The sequence below is a fragment of the Mercurialis annua genome, linkage group LG5, assembly GCF_937616625.2.
Source record: "Mercurialis annua linkage group LG5, ddMerAnnu1.2, whole genome shotgun sequence".
Lineage (NCBI taxonomy): Eukaryota > Viridiplantae > Streptophyta > Magnoliopsida > Malpighiales > Euphorbiaceae > Mercurialis > Mercurialis annua.
The window spans coordinates 45,573,202-45,590,424 of record NC_065574.1 but is presented as its reverse complement, the minus strand read 5'-3'; the positions used below and the strand labels follow the sequence as shown (position 1 = coordinate 45,590,424).

The 17,223-nt window shown below is 34.1% G+C and overlaps 2 protein-coding genes across 5 annotated transcripts; one reads left to right on the top strand and one right to left on the bottom strand.

Annotated features, from left to right (window-relative positions):
* Positions 1-410: 410 nt before the first annotated feature.
* LOC126680936 (sister chromatid cohesion 1 protein 2) lies at positions 411-11,876 on the top strand. Of its 4 annotated transcripts, XR_007641301.2 has the most exons (15): positions 414-747; positions 1,634-1,898; positions 1,987-2,024; positions 2,110-2,156; positions 2,958-3,022; positions 3,212-4,005; positions 4,245-4,356; positions 4,615-4,751; positions 5,002-5,492; positions 5,590-5,626; positions 5,729-5,750; positions 6,091-6,223; positions 7,439-7,559; positions 9,005-10,361; positions 10,450-11,876. XR_007641301.2 is itself a non-coding variant. In XM_050376241.2 (14 exons), the coding sequence occupies exons 1-13, from the start codon at positions 633-635 to the stop codon at positions 7,328-7,330; spliced, it is 2,289 nt and encodes a 762-aa protein (XP_050232198.1). In that variant the 5' UTR covers positions 412-632; the 3' UTR covers positions 7,331-7,363; positions 7,439-7,562. The 4 variants fall into 4 exon arrangements, 3 of the variants coding, with proteins under 3 accessions (XP_050232199.1, XP_050232198.1, XP_050232197.1); XM_050376241.2 differs by lacking the exons at positions 9,005-10,361; positions 10,450-11,876 and adding an exon at positions 7,298-7,363 and having other exon boundaries at positions 412-747; positions 7,439-7,562; XM_050376240.2 differs by having other exon boundaries at positions 9,005-11,876.
* Positions 9,036-11,818, bottom strand: LOC126681936 (probable LRR receptor-like serine/threonine-protein kinase At3g47570). The gene is made up of 3 exons (XM_050377493.1): positions 11,779-11,818; positions 9,079-11,669; positions 9,036-9,047 (listed from the first exon to the last, which is right to left on the bottom strand). The coding sequence occupies exons 1-3, from the start codon at positions 11,816-11,818 to the stop codon at positions 9,036-9,038; spliced, it is 2,643 nt and encodes an 880-aa protein (XP_050233450.1).
* Positions 11,877-17,223: the final 5,347 nt, after the last annotated feature.

Genomic DNA, 17,223 nt, shown 5'->3' with positions numbered 1-17,223 from the left:
TGCCCAATTCAAGGATGGTTTATAATCCTACGAAATATAGAAAAAAAATCTTTATTTTATGTGAAAATTTAATGAAATGATGAGTGAACAAAATTTAATTCTCCATAACGCCACACCATACCAATGGCAATATCTACGATTTTAAGAAAATTAAAATTATTTCCATTTGCTGCCAAAAGAAACTTACCAAAATTGCTAGCTATCAATATCAACAAGCCAATGTGGGTCTAATTTGAATGGCTAAGGCACCCTTAAGTGCATCAAGAGGTTTTAAGTTCGAACCACGTCTCCGTAACTAACAAACTAACAATTGAGACTCGAAAAAGTCGATTTCCATCTTTGATAAAAAAAAATATATCAACAATTAATTAACCGCTTCCTCCTCAAAAAAATAAAATAAAAAGAATTAACCGCTTCCATCTTTCAAGAATTTACGAATTTCAAAGAATCTGTGTTGTCAATTGTTCTTGACATCTTGCTGTTTAAGTTTTTGTTCATTTGTGTCCCTCTCTTTATTATTACATAATTCCAAATAAATAACACTTCCTTCCTTGCTAAACTTCTCGACCGTTTTCTTCTACTATTTCCCTGCAAATGCAAAAACCCAACTCAAAACTTGAAGCCAAGAAGAAATGTTTTACTCTGAGTCAAGAAAAGGAGCATTGGGCAGCATATGGGTAGCTGCTTATTTCTTTAAAAAACTTAAGAAAGCTCAGGTCACTCAAACTCACATCCCCACTTCTGTTGGTTCGTTTCTTCTTCTTTTTTATTTATTATTAGTGACGATAATATTGTTGTTTGCTCACACACTGTTAGTTAAACCTTGAATTTCTTGCAATGCTTGTTAGGTTTTACTTTTTATTGCTGAATTAGGTTATAATTGCTAATGCAGTATAAAATTAGGTATTTTTTACGTTGCAGCTTATGATTACAGATTCTTCTAGGTTTTCTGCCCTTCTACATCAATATTTACACTTTTGTGTTGTTCAACGGTGGACCCGGATTTTTTTTTTATAAAAGCTTATAAGGTGGGCAAAATATAAATCTCAAAGTGGGCATGCTATGAATGTTAAAATGGTACAATTATACTATTCAGTTTCAGGTGGGCAACTATGAGTTTTAAGATGGTAAAATTATACTATTCAACTCCACATTAATAAATTTTTAAAAGGATTTAAAATTATAAGGTGGACAATTGCCCATCATACGCTCTTCCCAGGTCTGCCCTGGTTGTGAAATTTGTGTGCTGTATTATTTGGAGAAGCTTGGCCAAAATGTTGCCAAGTTTTCTACTTCTCCATCGTGGTCTTTATTTCTCAATGGCAATGGCCTGAGTCAATGATGAGATGAAACTTCCTCCTGCAAACATTTTGGAAAAACAGCTTTTTGGAAAAGATACATTTTCGTTTGACCTATTTCCAAGTTTCTACATTCAGCATTTACGCTTCCGTTTGTAATACGACAGAAATAAGAACTCGGTCATGTTAAAGAATTGTTGTTGTGGAATATCTATTCGTGTTTGTTTGACATAGGAATCGAGTTGATCTTTTAAATAGCACACTGCATGCTTTTGTTTTAGTCATGGGGTTCCTTTCTGCTTTGACTGCTAATTTGTTACTTGGCCCTAATGCAGATAAAATATTGCAAGATGAACTTGATGTTTTCACATATAGGGTACTTGCGTACCTTCTTCTTGGTGTTGTCAGAATATTCTCCAAAAAGGTTGAATATCTGTACGATGACTGCAATAAGGTGCTACTTAAAATCAACGATTTTGTGGTTAGTAATAAAGAAATGGCACTTGTACAAACCCTGCGTGCTCCTAATTTCTCTATCACACTGCCCGAAAGATTTGAACTTGATGCTTTTAATCTAGATATCCTAGAAGATACTAGTGGGTAAGTTATTCTAGTTTGTGAAGGTTACTGGTTAAGTATTTCATTGTTCTAGTAATTGCTCCTTAATATATTTGTTTTCATTGTTTAGAGTCAATTTGATGCCAATTGAAGACATCACTATGAAAGGTATTTAGATTATCTTCATTCAGAAAGTTTGTTCTATTTTTTTTTTTTTTGCATTGTTTTATGTGATTGCTTTTTAATGAAACAGATAGCATGTGGAAAGCCGGAGCAATAGTGCCATACTCTGTGGACACGGTATCTATTATGAAGTCATGTCATCTTAATGAATTCTTTTCTATACTAAATGTGCATAGGGTACCCATATTTGATTTGTGACATGCTTTCTTTGTTCATTTTCTCCCTCAAATATTTTAATGACTCGTTAAGCTTCCATTGTGCTACATGCATGAGCTTGTTGAATCAGCATCTGATACCCTAGTGCTGCTTGTGAGTGTCAGATTGATATTTCTCATGCTACACGACTGTTAACATATTTTGCACATATCCTAAGTTATAGCAGTATAACAGCATTTACTTGGATGAAAGCTATGCTGCCTGCGCTATGAGAATTATTCGCAAATTTCATTGCTTAGTTTGTTTATTGCAAGTTCAAGAATCCAACATAAGTCTCGAAGTGGTGATGTTGTATTCAGCTGAGCAGACTGGTGTTGCAATATCGTCTTATCAGAAAAGATATCAGTAAAACCATATACACCTACTCATTATTTGGCTGCCCTTGGTTATTTGTTTTTTATGCATCCGATTTGTTTAATCAAACAATTATCAAGCAATAGCATATTATTAGTCAACCACCTAATTTAGTTACTCATGAAAGCCAACAGGTCGTTCTTACTAATTTGAGGTCCAACCTGATGATCGATCTACCTTTTGCATTTATTAAATTCGTCAGCATTCCGCCGCAGTTTTTAACTTTGAGGACGGATGTTCTGCTATTACTTCAAAAGTCTTGTTGGATTTGTACACTGAGGACTTCTCTTAAAGTTGTTCATTCATCACTTAAAGTTATTTATTACACAAATATTTACATTCTTGCAGTGTCATAATGAGGAAGTCTCTGCCAATCAGGATATTTGCTCTGCAAAAATTAATCTGAATGAAGAGTACGGATTTTGAACTTCAGATTTTCCTTCCGTTGATGTTTAAATATCCTGCTCTCTCTCTCTCTCTCTCTCTCTCTCTCTCTCTCTCTCTCTCTCTCTCTCTCTCTCTCTCTCTCAATCAATCTGATTCTCTATGCATTTATGTCTATATCTATTATCAATATTTCTTGTTTTAAATTTTTTCTGCAGTTCTCTTTTGTCTCCCCTGATTGACTGTAATATCATGGGAGGCCCATCTCATAATTTGAGCAGCTTAAAAGTAAGCACTGAGAAGTTTCAGGAAAATAGGTCCAATTTACATGAATCCATGAACCTTGAATTGCTTCCTGCTGTTGAGATACAACCGCTTTGCGCTGTTCCATTATCAGTAGAAGATCCCCGCAGCGAAGCAGCGCAGCTAGGGGATCTAATAGTTATGGAATCAGATGAATTGCATGAAGAACAAAGCATGCAAGATATCTGGGATACTAATATCTTTGGAGAAGCTGGTTTGAGCTTTCTCATATGTGGAGAAGTTGAGAAAGAACCTGTCAACGCTGGTAAGTCACCTGGTTTACATCATCTAACTGATGGGAACCAGATAAAGGTTCCAGATATCTCACAATCAGAAAATGGAAATCATGAAGAAGATGGTAATTTAAATAACCATGAAGAAACCATGGAGAAACTTCGTGAAAATGTGGGTACCCTGGGAGAATGTAGGAACATAGAAATGTCCTGTATGGTCGAGGAGCCAAGAGAACAAAATAGGTCAATTGATGAAAAAAAGGAGAGTAACACAGATCATCAAATGTTGTTAGAGGTTGACGAGCCTCCAGAAAATACTAGACCATTTGGTGAAGAGTGTCAGAGCACCACAAACCTGAAAACTCCAATTGAAATGATGACTCCAGGAAGTGGCACATGTCAGACTTCCACAGAAGATCATCCATTATCTTTAACAATTGATACAACTCCTCAGTCCAGGTTCCATGAAGCTTCAGGTAAACAGCATTTAGAAAAGTATCCTGTGACAGTTTCTCTACATTAATTAATTTTATAGTGTATATCCATATTAATTTCCAAAGCAAAATTTAGTGCTCATTCTTAATTGTGAGAGGATATTCAAAAATTTACTTTGCTGACTTTTCATTTTTCTTATTGCATTAAGGATGAATTATCTAGCTTTTTCATAACGAGCATCTGTCAGTCATAAAATTTAACAGAATTCCTCTCCACGCAGGATTTAGCACACCAGATATTTTGCTTATTCCTACCCCAGCTGCTAAGGAGGGTGCTCGTCATCGAAGGAAAAGGAGATGTTTTTTTGATGATATGATGGTGTTTCCTAACAAGTATGTGGTAATTATCTCATCTCAAATTAAAGGCATGACAGAGATCAGTTTTTGAATCATTGATGATAACATAACCATAAAATTACTATCTATAACATCATAATAAATTGTTTTATTCTGTTATGCAACTGGTACTAAAATTTCATGCGAGCTAAGTTGGAAATTCAATTTATTACACAAGTGATATGTTTTAAACCTTTAAATGCTAGCAATGTGACATGTATCAGAGAATTTAATGTTTCATTCTCAATTCTATAGTGTAATTAAACAATTTATAGAAGATTCAAGTGACTTGGTCTCCAAACGAAGAAAAGCTCCTTATACTGATGTTGCCGCCTGGAGAGCCTATCAAATTTCTCGTCTTCCTCAGAATTTCTTGGAGTCCTTGATTCCTTGTGAGTTCACTGTCATCAGTATGCTGGTTCATGTGTGTATACTTATATAGGGGGAAAGAGGAGCAATGCAATGATATTGTCTCGATAGAACAAGAACTTGGCTTTTGTTCCTTTATTTTATTTAGTTTATAAGAACTTGCATATCCTGTCAGAAGCTTTATCCATTTGGAAGGAAATGAGAGGCTAGGTCCAGAGTCATGAGCGCTATATTCGTACATAACTTCTAATTTACTGTTCTCGTCTCCTTCAGGTTCTTCACCAGAGCTTAGATCTCTTCTTTGCGGGAAGAAATTAAAGATTTCAGAATCACTCGATAATGCGAAAGTTCCACAAATGTTCACTTCCGAGAGTCCCACAGTTAGTAGATCAGTGGAGACTGTTGAGCCTTCAGAGAAGTTAGACAAGTCACAACTTTGGGTTGATGGTCAATGTGTTGAGAATATGGACTCTTTAGAAAGGCTAAATGTGTCAGCATCTCCTTCTGTCCATAAACAAGGCGAAACCGTGGAGCCTCCAGAAAATTTAGGCATGCCAGAGTCTCCTATTGCTGTTAGATCCTTGGATCAAGTGACAATTGCACCAGAAACACCTGTTCTGCATACAAAAATGCTGAGGTCTTTTGAAAGCCCTGAAGCACCTGAATTTTCTAATTTGGATAGACCAAGGTTGGAGTTTGAACGAGCAGAACAACAAATATCTCCCAATAAGGAACATGAACTTGATCTCGATATGATGAATGAGGTAAACAGCAACCTTCTAAATTTTCTTGTCATGATAAAATTTCCAGGCACATTCAAGGGCTACAAAAATAAAAAAAATTTCTTTCCCCCCTCTCCAGGAGATTAATTCATGTGAAGGGGATTTCCAGAACAACTGTAAGGACCATCTTAAGTTATTTTCAAATTCTTCTCTAATTTGATGAATCATTCGAATTCAATGCAAAATAGGGTTCTTATGTTACATGTTTGTGATTGCAGATGGATGGTCAGAGAGAACGAGGTAAGGTGGATAAGGGTTTTTTTTCATAAACTTTTCTTTCAGTTGAAATAACCTGTGTTTTAAAAACCGGACCTGACCGGCCAGTGGTCCGGTTCAAAAACACAAAAAACAGGAAATTCGGTTGAACCGGTTTGGACCGGACGAACCGGTCATTGAACCGGTTGGACCGCTATCAAACCGGATGAAGAGAATTAGCGACGGAAAATCCTTCGCTTTTTTTTTCAAAAATTTCATTGAACCGGTTGAAGTGGTGGCTTCACTGGTTTAGCCACCGGTTCGGTTTTTAAAACACTGCTTACTTCTCGACCTTTCTGTTGAATTCATTAATTATGTGCTGTAGAGTGGCGGTGAGATGTTTGCACAGAAGTTTTCTAAACCAAAAGAAGAGAGGAGAGGAAGAAATAGTAAATCTGTTGCAACTTTTGGAAGGAAGAACCAAAAAGGAAAGTGCAAGGCTCTTCTATGAGATACTGGTATAATTCCTTTTAGCTTTTAATTGTTTATCTGTTTTCAGTTTACCCATTATTTGAGGCAAACTGGCCTACAATGTGTTTCAGAGAAATCAATTTTGGATGGAAATAGCTTGAAGTCCTTATTTTATTTTGGGATAATGTTAAATAAATTCATAAACTCTAAAATGTCTCAATTGTATAACATTACCCCTTTTATTTTTCATCATATAATTCAATTTGTGTTTTCTATTCTCCTGTGTAAATAGAAGCAACTATGGACTGCACCTGTTGATTCTTCATGCAAGCCACTTTTGCATCTAAATGTTTTAAGTCTACATTATAACTAATTCTGAAACAGCCAATGGCAGTTGTTTAAATCTCCTTGAAGGAAAATTTTCCAGGAACGCCTAAATTATTTTAAGGAATAATCTCTATCACCCCTGATGTTAGATGAAAAATTACTGTTTATTTTGCATTTTAAGTAATCAATGTTTACCCTTTGTTTCCCTCTCTCATTTCTGTATTAGATATATGTCAGAGGAAGTGATTTTTTAAAATGCAGAGGGAAAACAATTCTTTTGACCTAACTCGCCTTATTTTTACTGTGGCTGATCCTATTTCTCTAAATGAAATTGATCTTTACTAATGAGTGGCTTGTTGACGGTGATGAGTGGGTCAATGGTAATGCTAGCTTGGCATGGAAAGATATTGCAGCAACATAAGGGGTTGAGAAGGGAGAAACAAAAGATTTAATGTAAAATTAAAAGCAGTTGCAAGGAGTTCAAGTTCTAGACTAGCTAAAGTAATAGGAAATTGTTGAGGAGGCAGAGTCTGAAGATAAAATGTTTAAAGACCTTGATTCAAATGATCAGATCGATTTTGATGGTCGTCTTTCTAGGAGTGTGGGTCACTCCTTGACAGATATAGTAAAAAGTAGAATGAAAAAACTAATAGATATTTTTAGGTTGCAACTAATGGTAGGCTAGTAGCTTTTTGGACTTGTTATTTTACATTTTATTTTGAGGATAATTATTAGATATAAATTTAAATATCTGTTATAGGTAATATTAATCTTTTTTACTTATATGCTCCTAGATCCACTCTGGCGTGTGCTTCTTTTGCGCCTAGCGCCTTGGACTATATGAGGCCTTTGCGCTTTAGGTGCGCCTAGTGCCTTAAACTACTATGATTCTTAATACAATGCGATGCAAAATCTAATGGTGTGTAAATATGCAGGTGTTGAAAAGCAAAGAATATGTACATGTGAAACAAGAAAATGCCTACTGTGACATTCTTATCTGGAAAGCCTCTCATTGGGGACAAACATGTGGGGAAGATAGTGTTGAAGTTTCTCCAGGTTCCATATAGATAGTTCTCTAACCCATGTCGAAAGCTATTTATCGTGTAATCATTTTGTATAGAATCTTTAGTTTAGGATAGATTTTTTTCACAACCATCGTATATATAGTTTAGCTTTTTGAAGAAAGAAATGAAAGGAAAATCCTGGACCGTTAATTTTGATGATATGAAATTTACTATTCAAGGCCAAGATAATTGTACTCAGACAAGAATCAATTCATCCACTCAACTTAAATCAAAATTTTAAAAAATTCATGCTCAATGTTTCCTGATAATTCAATCCATAGTTTGTCCAATCTGATCGTTTTAACACCTGAGCTGTTAGTTTGAGAGACGTGCGTGATTGAATTAATGTTACAGCTCAGGGGTCAAAATTTGCTGCAAATGATCAGGTTGGGGTGAATTGATCTGTGTTTTATTTTAGTCACCAGATGCTGCTGACTTATAGCTCATTTCCATTTTAGTCACCTATCCTGGTTTCCTTACTATATATTATGTTCAATGTTTTGAACCGGGAATGTGAATGTTATCTTCACCTTAATGCCTTAATAGTGTTGTTTACTGAAAGAAAGTAAGATTATAACTACGCTTGTTGCATTTATTAAATTATATCGAATGTGTACTACAAATTGCAGAATAATCATTTGTCATTGGCAGTTTCACTTTAGTAATAAACTATATGCTATAGTTATACAGATCAAATGCAATAGAGAATCGACTCTCCACCTCTCCTGCCTAGTTGTTTCCGTTTCTCCGCCTGGGAAATGAGTTTTTAATGGCGTGAAGCTGGTTAAGTACTTCTTTGATGTCTAACCTTTCTCTAGGAGATTCTGCAGAACAGGCGACTCCAATTCGAAGTATTGATCCTAGGCCCTCTTCTATCAGGTCAACATTCATTCGAGCATTTAAGCCGATGTCTCTCGTCGCGGTTACTTCTTCCTGTATTAGTTGGGGATCGGCGATCTGCAACACCTGATCAGGAAGAGCCATAGTTACGTATATGTGCAGGCCGAGGTTGTCACTAAACATGCTGTCTGTGGGTCTCCTTCCTGTAAATAACTCTAGCAGGACAATTCCAAAGCTATAGACATCACCCTGAGTTGAAACTTCTCTAGACATACCATATTCTGAAACGAAAACAATCCATAGAGTGCTCAGATTGTAAATTTGACTTTTGCACAATAAGACATGGAATGAACATAACCCAACGATGTAGTACGGAAAATAGAAAAGTTGAAATGGGAAACACTGGAATAGAGAATAATGAAATGATATTTAATTTTTCAAGAATACTGTATACATATAGATTTTTGGAGTTTTAGAAGTGTTTACAAAAATGGAAATGAAATGCAAAAATGTAGGAAATGACAAGTTACTATAGAAGTCAGTTTTGATAATGTTGAGAACAGTCTTTCTTAACAAGTTTTTTCTTTTGATATGCAGGATTCACTCGAGACTTGGAAGAGAAATAGAATTAGTAAATTACCTGGGGCTAAGTAACCGAAGGTACCTCTCACTATAGCTGAACCTGTTTGTGACTCAGAAGATATTGTAGCAGCAGCTGCAGCTAGAAGCAGTTTTGCAAGCCCAAAATCACAAACATGAGCTGTAAGATCATTGTCGAGAAGGATGTTGCTTGGCTTCAGGTCACAATGGATAACTGGTACATGGCAATAATGATGAAGATAATCCAACGCAGCAGCCACGTCGATTGCTATGTTTAGTCTCTGAATCAAGTTTAGTTTGCTTGATTGTGGAGGCTGATCCGGTGGGCTCGGATGCAACCATCCATCCAAGCTTCCATTTGGCATAAACTCATAAACCAAAGCTTTGAAATCGTGACCTCTGGAATCTATGCTTGAGCAAGATGATATGATCTTGACAAGATTCCGGTGGCGAATGTTCTTCAAAGCTTCACATTCAGCTAAGAAACTCCTGTTAGCTCCTCTTTCTTGAAGATTGAAAACTTTGACAGCAACAACTTTTTCTTCTTCAGTGTTCAGAATTCCTTTGTAAACAGAGCCAAAGCTTCCTTCACCAAGTAAGTTGGGCAATGAGAATCCATCGGTTGCTTTAAAAAGTTCTGCATAAGAAATTTCCATATGCAATGGTGTCAAGCCTGATGGAGATCCCTCTCTGGGCCGCTTCTGTCGATAAAAGAAAGCATAACCACCGGCTGATAATAGAATAACAAAGACACTGCCAAAGATAATGATAAGTACCAGTCTAGTGATTTTGCTTTGTCTGTTTCTATCTGATTTAACCTTCGGACACGGTGATAAACGCAACTCTTCAATTCCTCCACACAGCTTAGGATTTCCTAAAACTGAAAATAGACTGATATTCCTGAACACACCTTTAGTTGGTACTTCCCCCTCGAGATTGTTGAATGAGAGATTGAGATAAGAAAAATACAAAAAGTTCCCGAGAAAATCAGGAATCTGTCCTGACAAATTGTTGCGAGAAAGATCAAGGATTTCAATACTTTTCAACTGCTTGAATGATGAAGGAATACTTCCCTGAAAATAGTTTTCCCTCATATACAAATACTTCAACATCAAGCAATTGCCTAATGTGTTTGGAATTTCTCCAGACAATCCATTCTCTGAAATATCTAATTCACCAAGACTTTTTAGGTTTCCTGTCTGGACCGGTAAATGACCGGTGAAGCCATTTGACTTTAGGTCGACGAGAAGAGAAAGAGAAGAAAGACCAATAACTTGTTCAGGTATTGCACCTGTCAGGTTATTGTGTGAAAGATTTAAACCTTGAAGGAAGTTGCAGTTTGCCAATGAAATTGGTATTTTCCCTTGTAGCTTATTGTCACTTAAAACAAGTCCATTTAATGAAGTAAGATTTCCAATACTAGTTGGAATTTTTCCTGACAGGGTATTTGTGGAAAGGTACAGTCTTTGCAAGTTGACAAGCTTTCCGACAGAATATGGAATATTTCCTGACAGAAGGTTGCCGTTTAATGCTAAAAACACCAAATTGATCAGCCTGTCAATACCTGAAGGTATCTTTCCTGATATATGGTTTTCATCTAGTCTTAGTATGGTGAGCTTTGTGGATAGATTTGTGACTGAATCAGGAAATGCTCCCCGAAAGCCGTTTCGGGTCGTTCGTAGCACTCTCAGATTTGTACAATTGGTTAGTGATTTAAGAAACCCTAAATCATCATTTCCATCTATTTTCCCATCAGAAAGAAAGTTGCCCCCAATTTCTAAGTACTCTAGATTTTGGAGGTTTCCTAAATTCGTGGGCACTCGTCCTGTGAAAGCATTGTTGCTTAGTCCTATGTAGCTAAGTTCCGAAGCATTAGCCAGAGATACTGGAAAGGGTCCGGAGAGTATGTTCAATCCAACGTAAAACTGCTCGAGATTTGGAAGTGTCAGACCCAGATCAGCAGGAAGTTCTCCTTGTAATAAGTTGTAACTAACAGAAAAAAACTCTATGGAAGAAATGTTGAAAAGAGAAACAGGAATCATTCCAGTCAAATTATTACCTGTCAATTGTAAGAATTCGAGGTTCAACAAACTTCCAAGCTCAACAGGAATGCTTCCTACAAGATTGTTATATCCTAGAGAAAGCTCATCGAGGTTTGAAAGATTTCCAAACGAAGGCGGTATAGTTCTAGAACTAAACCGGTTTTTCGAAAGGTTCAATTGAGTAAGCTTAGACAAAGAACCGAGAATTGCTGGAAAATTTCCTGCAAGATTGTTGTACAACACATTGATCCTTTCGAGTTTCGAGCAGTGAGTAATATTAGTGGGAAAATCACCTTCAAAGGAATTACTTGAAAGATTAAGAAACCGAAGCCGATAAAGACGACCAATTTCTTGCGGTATAATACCATTAAACAAGTTATCTCCAAGATCAATCTCTCTAAGAAATGAAAGATTACCAATATGAGGAGACAATGATCCCACTAATTTGAGTGACCGTAGGTTTAAAACAGTCACTCTTTGGTGCCGTGTACTACAAGTAACGCCTTGCCACTTGCAAAAATGAAGAGAAGCATTCCATGATTTAAGAGGATCGGAGCTTATTTTAGATTTGATTGCACGCAAAGCCTGAATGTCGGTTTCATTTGTAAAAGCAAGACTGCCTGTGAGAACAAATGTGAGGAAGATAAAAGGGTTGACACAAAGTTTGAGATGCATGTTGAAGATAATTGAGTTTGTGTTTGTGCTTCCACTCAATTTATATAGCATTACCATTCCCACCTTGGTATATGACTTTGACCATAAATGCCATTGTTCTTTGATTTTGATAGTTACTCAAGTTATAATTTTAGGTATAATCACTTAAAATATTTACATAGCATAATTTAAACTTTCCTTTTATTTAGATGGTTTCATGAGTAAATTCACAATTTTAAAACAGTGAAACTATTTGTAGCTCAAATGGTATAAGCGCTAGACAACAAACTGTCAAGGTCGTGAGTTCAATTCCTCCCACAAGCGCTCTCTTATTTTTTTTTATCAAAGAAAATAGAGTTTTTTCTACCATACAAAATAGTGTGATAAGCTTTATAGTGATAAGTTTTATAATATTTTTTTTTGTGCAAAATAATTATTCGACGTACTCTTATAACAATTATAGAAGTTAATTTTTTTTCGTTCATATAAAATAATTATTCTACATATTTTTAAATATTGAACATTTACAATTATATCTCACACAAACTTTTTTTAATATTTTACCATATTTTATATTTATAAAATTTTGGGTTAATTACATATAAAATCATGATCTTTGCACCCAGTTTCAAAAATAACATGACCTTTAAAACGTGTCAATCATAGACACCACCTTTCGTTTTTTTTTTTCAAAAATAACATCGGCAATTCTTAATGGTATTTTTGCTGACGTGGCATGATACGTGGCAGATCCATAGGGTATCCAAGTCGGCGGAATTTCACCGAAAAATGTGCCCATGATGAAATTGAAAAGAAATAAAAGGTGGTGTCTATGATTGACACGTTTTAAAGGTCATATTATTTTTGGAACTTAGTGCAAAGGTCATAATTTTACATTTAACCCTAAAAATTTTATATTATACTATTTTTTAAGTTAAATAATTTGTAATTAATGAAAATTAAAAAATCTTAGCTAATCTAGTTATCGTGTTGCCGAATCAATCTCTGGCCCGCTTTTAAAAACATTGTTTAGAAGTCAAGAAATTTGACTAAATAAATGCAAAAGGAAGATATTGTGGAAAATTATATGTGGAAGGAAGGATCCTAATGAAGTATGGTTTTTCTCAGCAAGTACTTTAGACGTGCCCAAATGGTTAAGAAGACCATTGAGCTTAATTTTCATAAACCCTAATCGAGAGGAAGAATATAGAATGTTTCACACTGTTATATACTCTGCAACTCAAATGAATTGTTATGCTAAAGTTTAACTCTAAAATGAGTTTTGGTATGAAATTCAAATCTACCATCTCATTGTTTGGGATTGACCCAAGATGTTACACCCTGAAATTCCACTTACAATGACTATAGTCTACTACAATTTGATAGGAAAAATAACAAGAATTTACGTACCAAACACGTATATTTTTTTCCAAGATGTTTTGTTTCAATTTTTTCCATTCAAACATATTTTTCTCTTTAATTATATTTGTACTATTTCATGAATAAATGACACAAATCACACATTAACCCTACAAATGCGTCAGGATGCTGGTCTTGCATCACATTTTAATGGGTAATTTTTACCAACCGTCTCTGAATTTTCGTCTCTTTTTTCCAACCGTTCCTGAATTTTAATTCGTATTTTAGTCGTCCCTGAACTTTAATTTCATATCTCAAAAATCCCTAAAATCAATTTTATAATAACTCCGTCCAATTTATTTTTTTATTTCTCTAAATAAACGTCATCTCACCATTTTTAATTTGCACCACCTAAGCGCCTATTCAAGTTTTCAGGTCAATAAATTGGACAGAATTACTATAAAACTGATGGTAGGGACATTTGAGATATGATATTAAAGTTCAGGGATAACTGTGATACGAATTAAAGTTCATGTACGGTTGGGGGAGAAAGACGAAAGTTTAGGTCATTTAATGAAAATTATCCCATTTTGATACATCTTATATAGGGTTTATATATATTAATTTCTAAATATATATTATTGGACAAAAGAATATAATTTATATAAAAATACATTTATGAGTCAATACAATAGTGGGTCAGACATTACATCAAATCTAAAATTTTAAGGCAATGGTTAGTCCATCCTTCTCTTATATGTTCCATGTATTTTCATATCTTTCCAATGTGGAGTTTCTTTCTTAAATTTCTCCTTCAAGTGTGAAATGCTTTCACATTAAGTCGTTAAACTTCACTCAAAATAAACTGTTAATATACCGGAGTGGCTAGCAACACTAACCGAACCGGGTTCTAATATCAATTGTTGACAAGAATGAGCACAATGTATGAGATAATACATTTTTGAGCCCAAAATGGGAACCACAACTGTGGATCAAACACCATAGCGTATCTAAAACTTAAAAAAATGGGTTGGTCAGTCCTTTCCATCAGGGGTGGACAAAAAATCCAATCAAATCGATTAACCGAACTAAAACCGTAAAATTGAACCGGAAAATATGATTAATCGGTCCAAAAATTTAGGTTTAGGTTTTGATTTTGAATTTTTATGGTTAATGGTTTGAAAGAACTTCATCTTCCTTAATAAAGTATTTACCTGGAATAAAAATTAAAGTTTAATTATTAGACTATATTTGAAATTTTATTTATAAATTTTATCGTTTTCGTATCTAATTTTTCTAATAGTTACATGGTTAAAAACCGCAAAACCGAAAAACCGAACCAGTTTAAATGATTAACCGATTTAATGATTAACCGATTTAATGATTAACCGTCTAAAATTTTAAGTTTAGATTTTTAATCTTAAAACCGTATTACTATTGACCGGTTTACAAATTACCTTCGTGTACCGGTTAACCGGTCCATGCCCGCCCCTACTTTCCACTTATATATTTCATATTTCTTCAATGTGAAATTTTCATCACATTTTCTATTCAACATGTATTTATTTTTGAAATGTGTATGAGATACTTTTAAAATGTCTTTGAACTGTTTCTGAGATCTAAATATTTTTATATAAAATAATAAAATTTAAAATGTTTATATGTTGAAAAGATAATTATATAATTATGATACATGTTAGATTCATCTTTAATATACAATTTTTATATTTTTGAAATATGTGATGCATCTTTTTACTTAAAATATATTATAAGGATGACAGGACTATGTATTTAAAGATGTTAGTGATATGCACTAGGTCAATCAAGTTTGACCATTTTTTGAATTTATCATTTTGTTATTTATTAATTGGCTGTTTTTATCATTTTATATTAATGATTAAAATACTTGAATGGTTAATTCTTTCAAGGTCATCAAGTATGTGACTAGTAGAACCCTTAGATTTTATAAAAGAATTATATTCCATCTATCCATAGTCTTAATAGAACATTGAGACTAGTATGATGTTGACTGATGATTATGTTTTACTAATCATGTATATGAGATATTAAGTCAAATCATAGGTGCTATTTGAGAAATAAGACACTGGATGACCCACTTTGAGAATACTACATAGATCATTGTCATAAGTAATTCTCATTACAGTTCTATTAGTATAATCATTTGACCTTGAAATCATCATGGATTTCTACATAGCTATTTCATATTTTGATACAGTCTTATATTATCTTTAACAGGATAATGGAATAGATTGTCATTGGATATGTAAGTAACTATGTGAGAAATGTGAGTGACTGAAAAGGAATTTGTCCCTCATTTATTTGAGTAAGATATCTATGGGCCCCTTGAAGAAGATAGACTGAAGGAAATGCATGGCCATGCTAAATGAATTGATAAAGAGTTATCATTTTCAGTCTACTTAGAATCAGAAAACTAATGATTGAATATTATAAGGATGACAGGACTATGCCTTATATTCAATCTGGATATCGAGAGACAAAGGGATTAAAATATTATTGTAAATGGTTAAATTGGATTGTCGATATTCGTATAACTTGGGTAGTCATAATGTCTTGCTAGAGGCCACTTATGACTTGTGAGCTGAAATATGGATTGTGGGCCTACTGCCAACGTTATATGAACCTACAGGGTCGCACACTAAGAACAGGCTCAAAATAGTTATGAGTTGTACAAGCCCAATGTGATTAAGTGATTAATTATTATATACATATACATATATATACATATACATATACATATACATATACATATATATACATATACATATACATATACATAATATAGATATACAGATACATATACATATATATAGATATACAGATATATATATATATATATATATATTATAATAAATATATATTAATTCAAAATTTAAGGATAAGTATTTTACTTAATTTATTATTTTTTGAAGATAATAATTATAATAATTAATATATATGGATGATTATCAAAAAGGAGTTTTTGATAAGCATAAACTTGTAAGAGTTACAATGAGATTGAAATATGAATTTGTCTCAAACCCTAGTATTGTTGTATGACCATAAATACACATTAAGGAATGGTTTTGAGGATCACGAAATTCATTATTCACTAAATAACTAAAATTCGAAATTGCTTGTGAAGCAATAGTGCTAGCACACAAGCACTAGTTTTGGCTAAGGTCTATTCGTGTGGATACTCGTAGAGGACGCATGCTTTTGGAGGCGTTTCTGATCTGAGGCCAGGTATCACCAAAGTGAACCACCTCCTTCCTTCCGACATTGCTGTTGAATTCGACATACAAGTAAGTATTAATTCTGTTGTTAATCTATTTATTCGAATTATATGGATCTTGGTTTGGGTTTTAGATAAATTTTTTAAAATTCCGCTGCGCTATAAACCTAGAAAACCCAACAAAAGATACCTTTTATATGCATGAAAATTTTATAAATGATACACATAATTTTGCTTAATGTATCTCTAATGCACCGACAATTGCGTTGACATATTGGTGCACTAACGCATTTCAAAAACTGACGCGCTAATACAAGGATTGATATGCTAACTCATGCTAACACTGAGATGATGCAGAGTTGATGCGAGTCTGAAACAAGAATGAGGCGAGGCTAACACAAAATTGACGCACGACCAACACATGCGATGACGTGTTACTCTCTCATTTAAAGAGTACAAATGTATTTTTTTTTCATTTTCATGTGCTAATGAAATAAATGATTTTAAAACATATTTTATAAACTAAATGAATTTTTGGGGTAGTTTTGTGGTTTACCTAATTTAATATATAGCAGTGAAGTATCTAGTAATTAACTAAAAGGGACAAGATATAATACTACTAGAAAACAACGTTTTAGCGAAGAATTTTTCTGTCGCTAAATGGAAAAATTCGTTGCTAAAACAGTTTAGCGACAATTAGCAATGGAAGCAGTCTGCGTAGCTGAAAAATTAGCGATGGAAAGTCGCGTCCATCGCCATTTTTAAAGACAGATTTGTCTCTCGCTGGATGTATTTGTTTGAAAATGTATTTTGATACTCTTATATTTATGATGCCAATGGTGTTGTTAATAGGAAATATTTATGGAACAATTCAAAGGAGATCTCTAAAATTATCAATAATCCTTGGC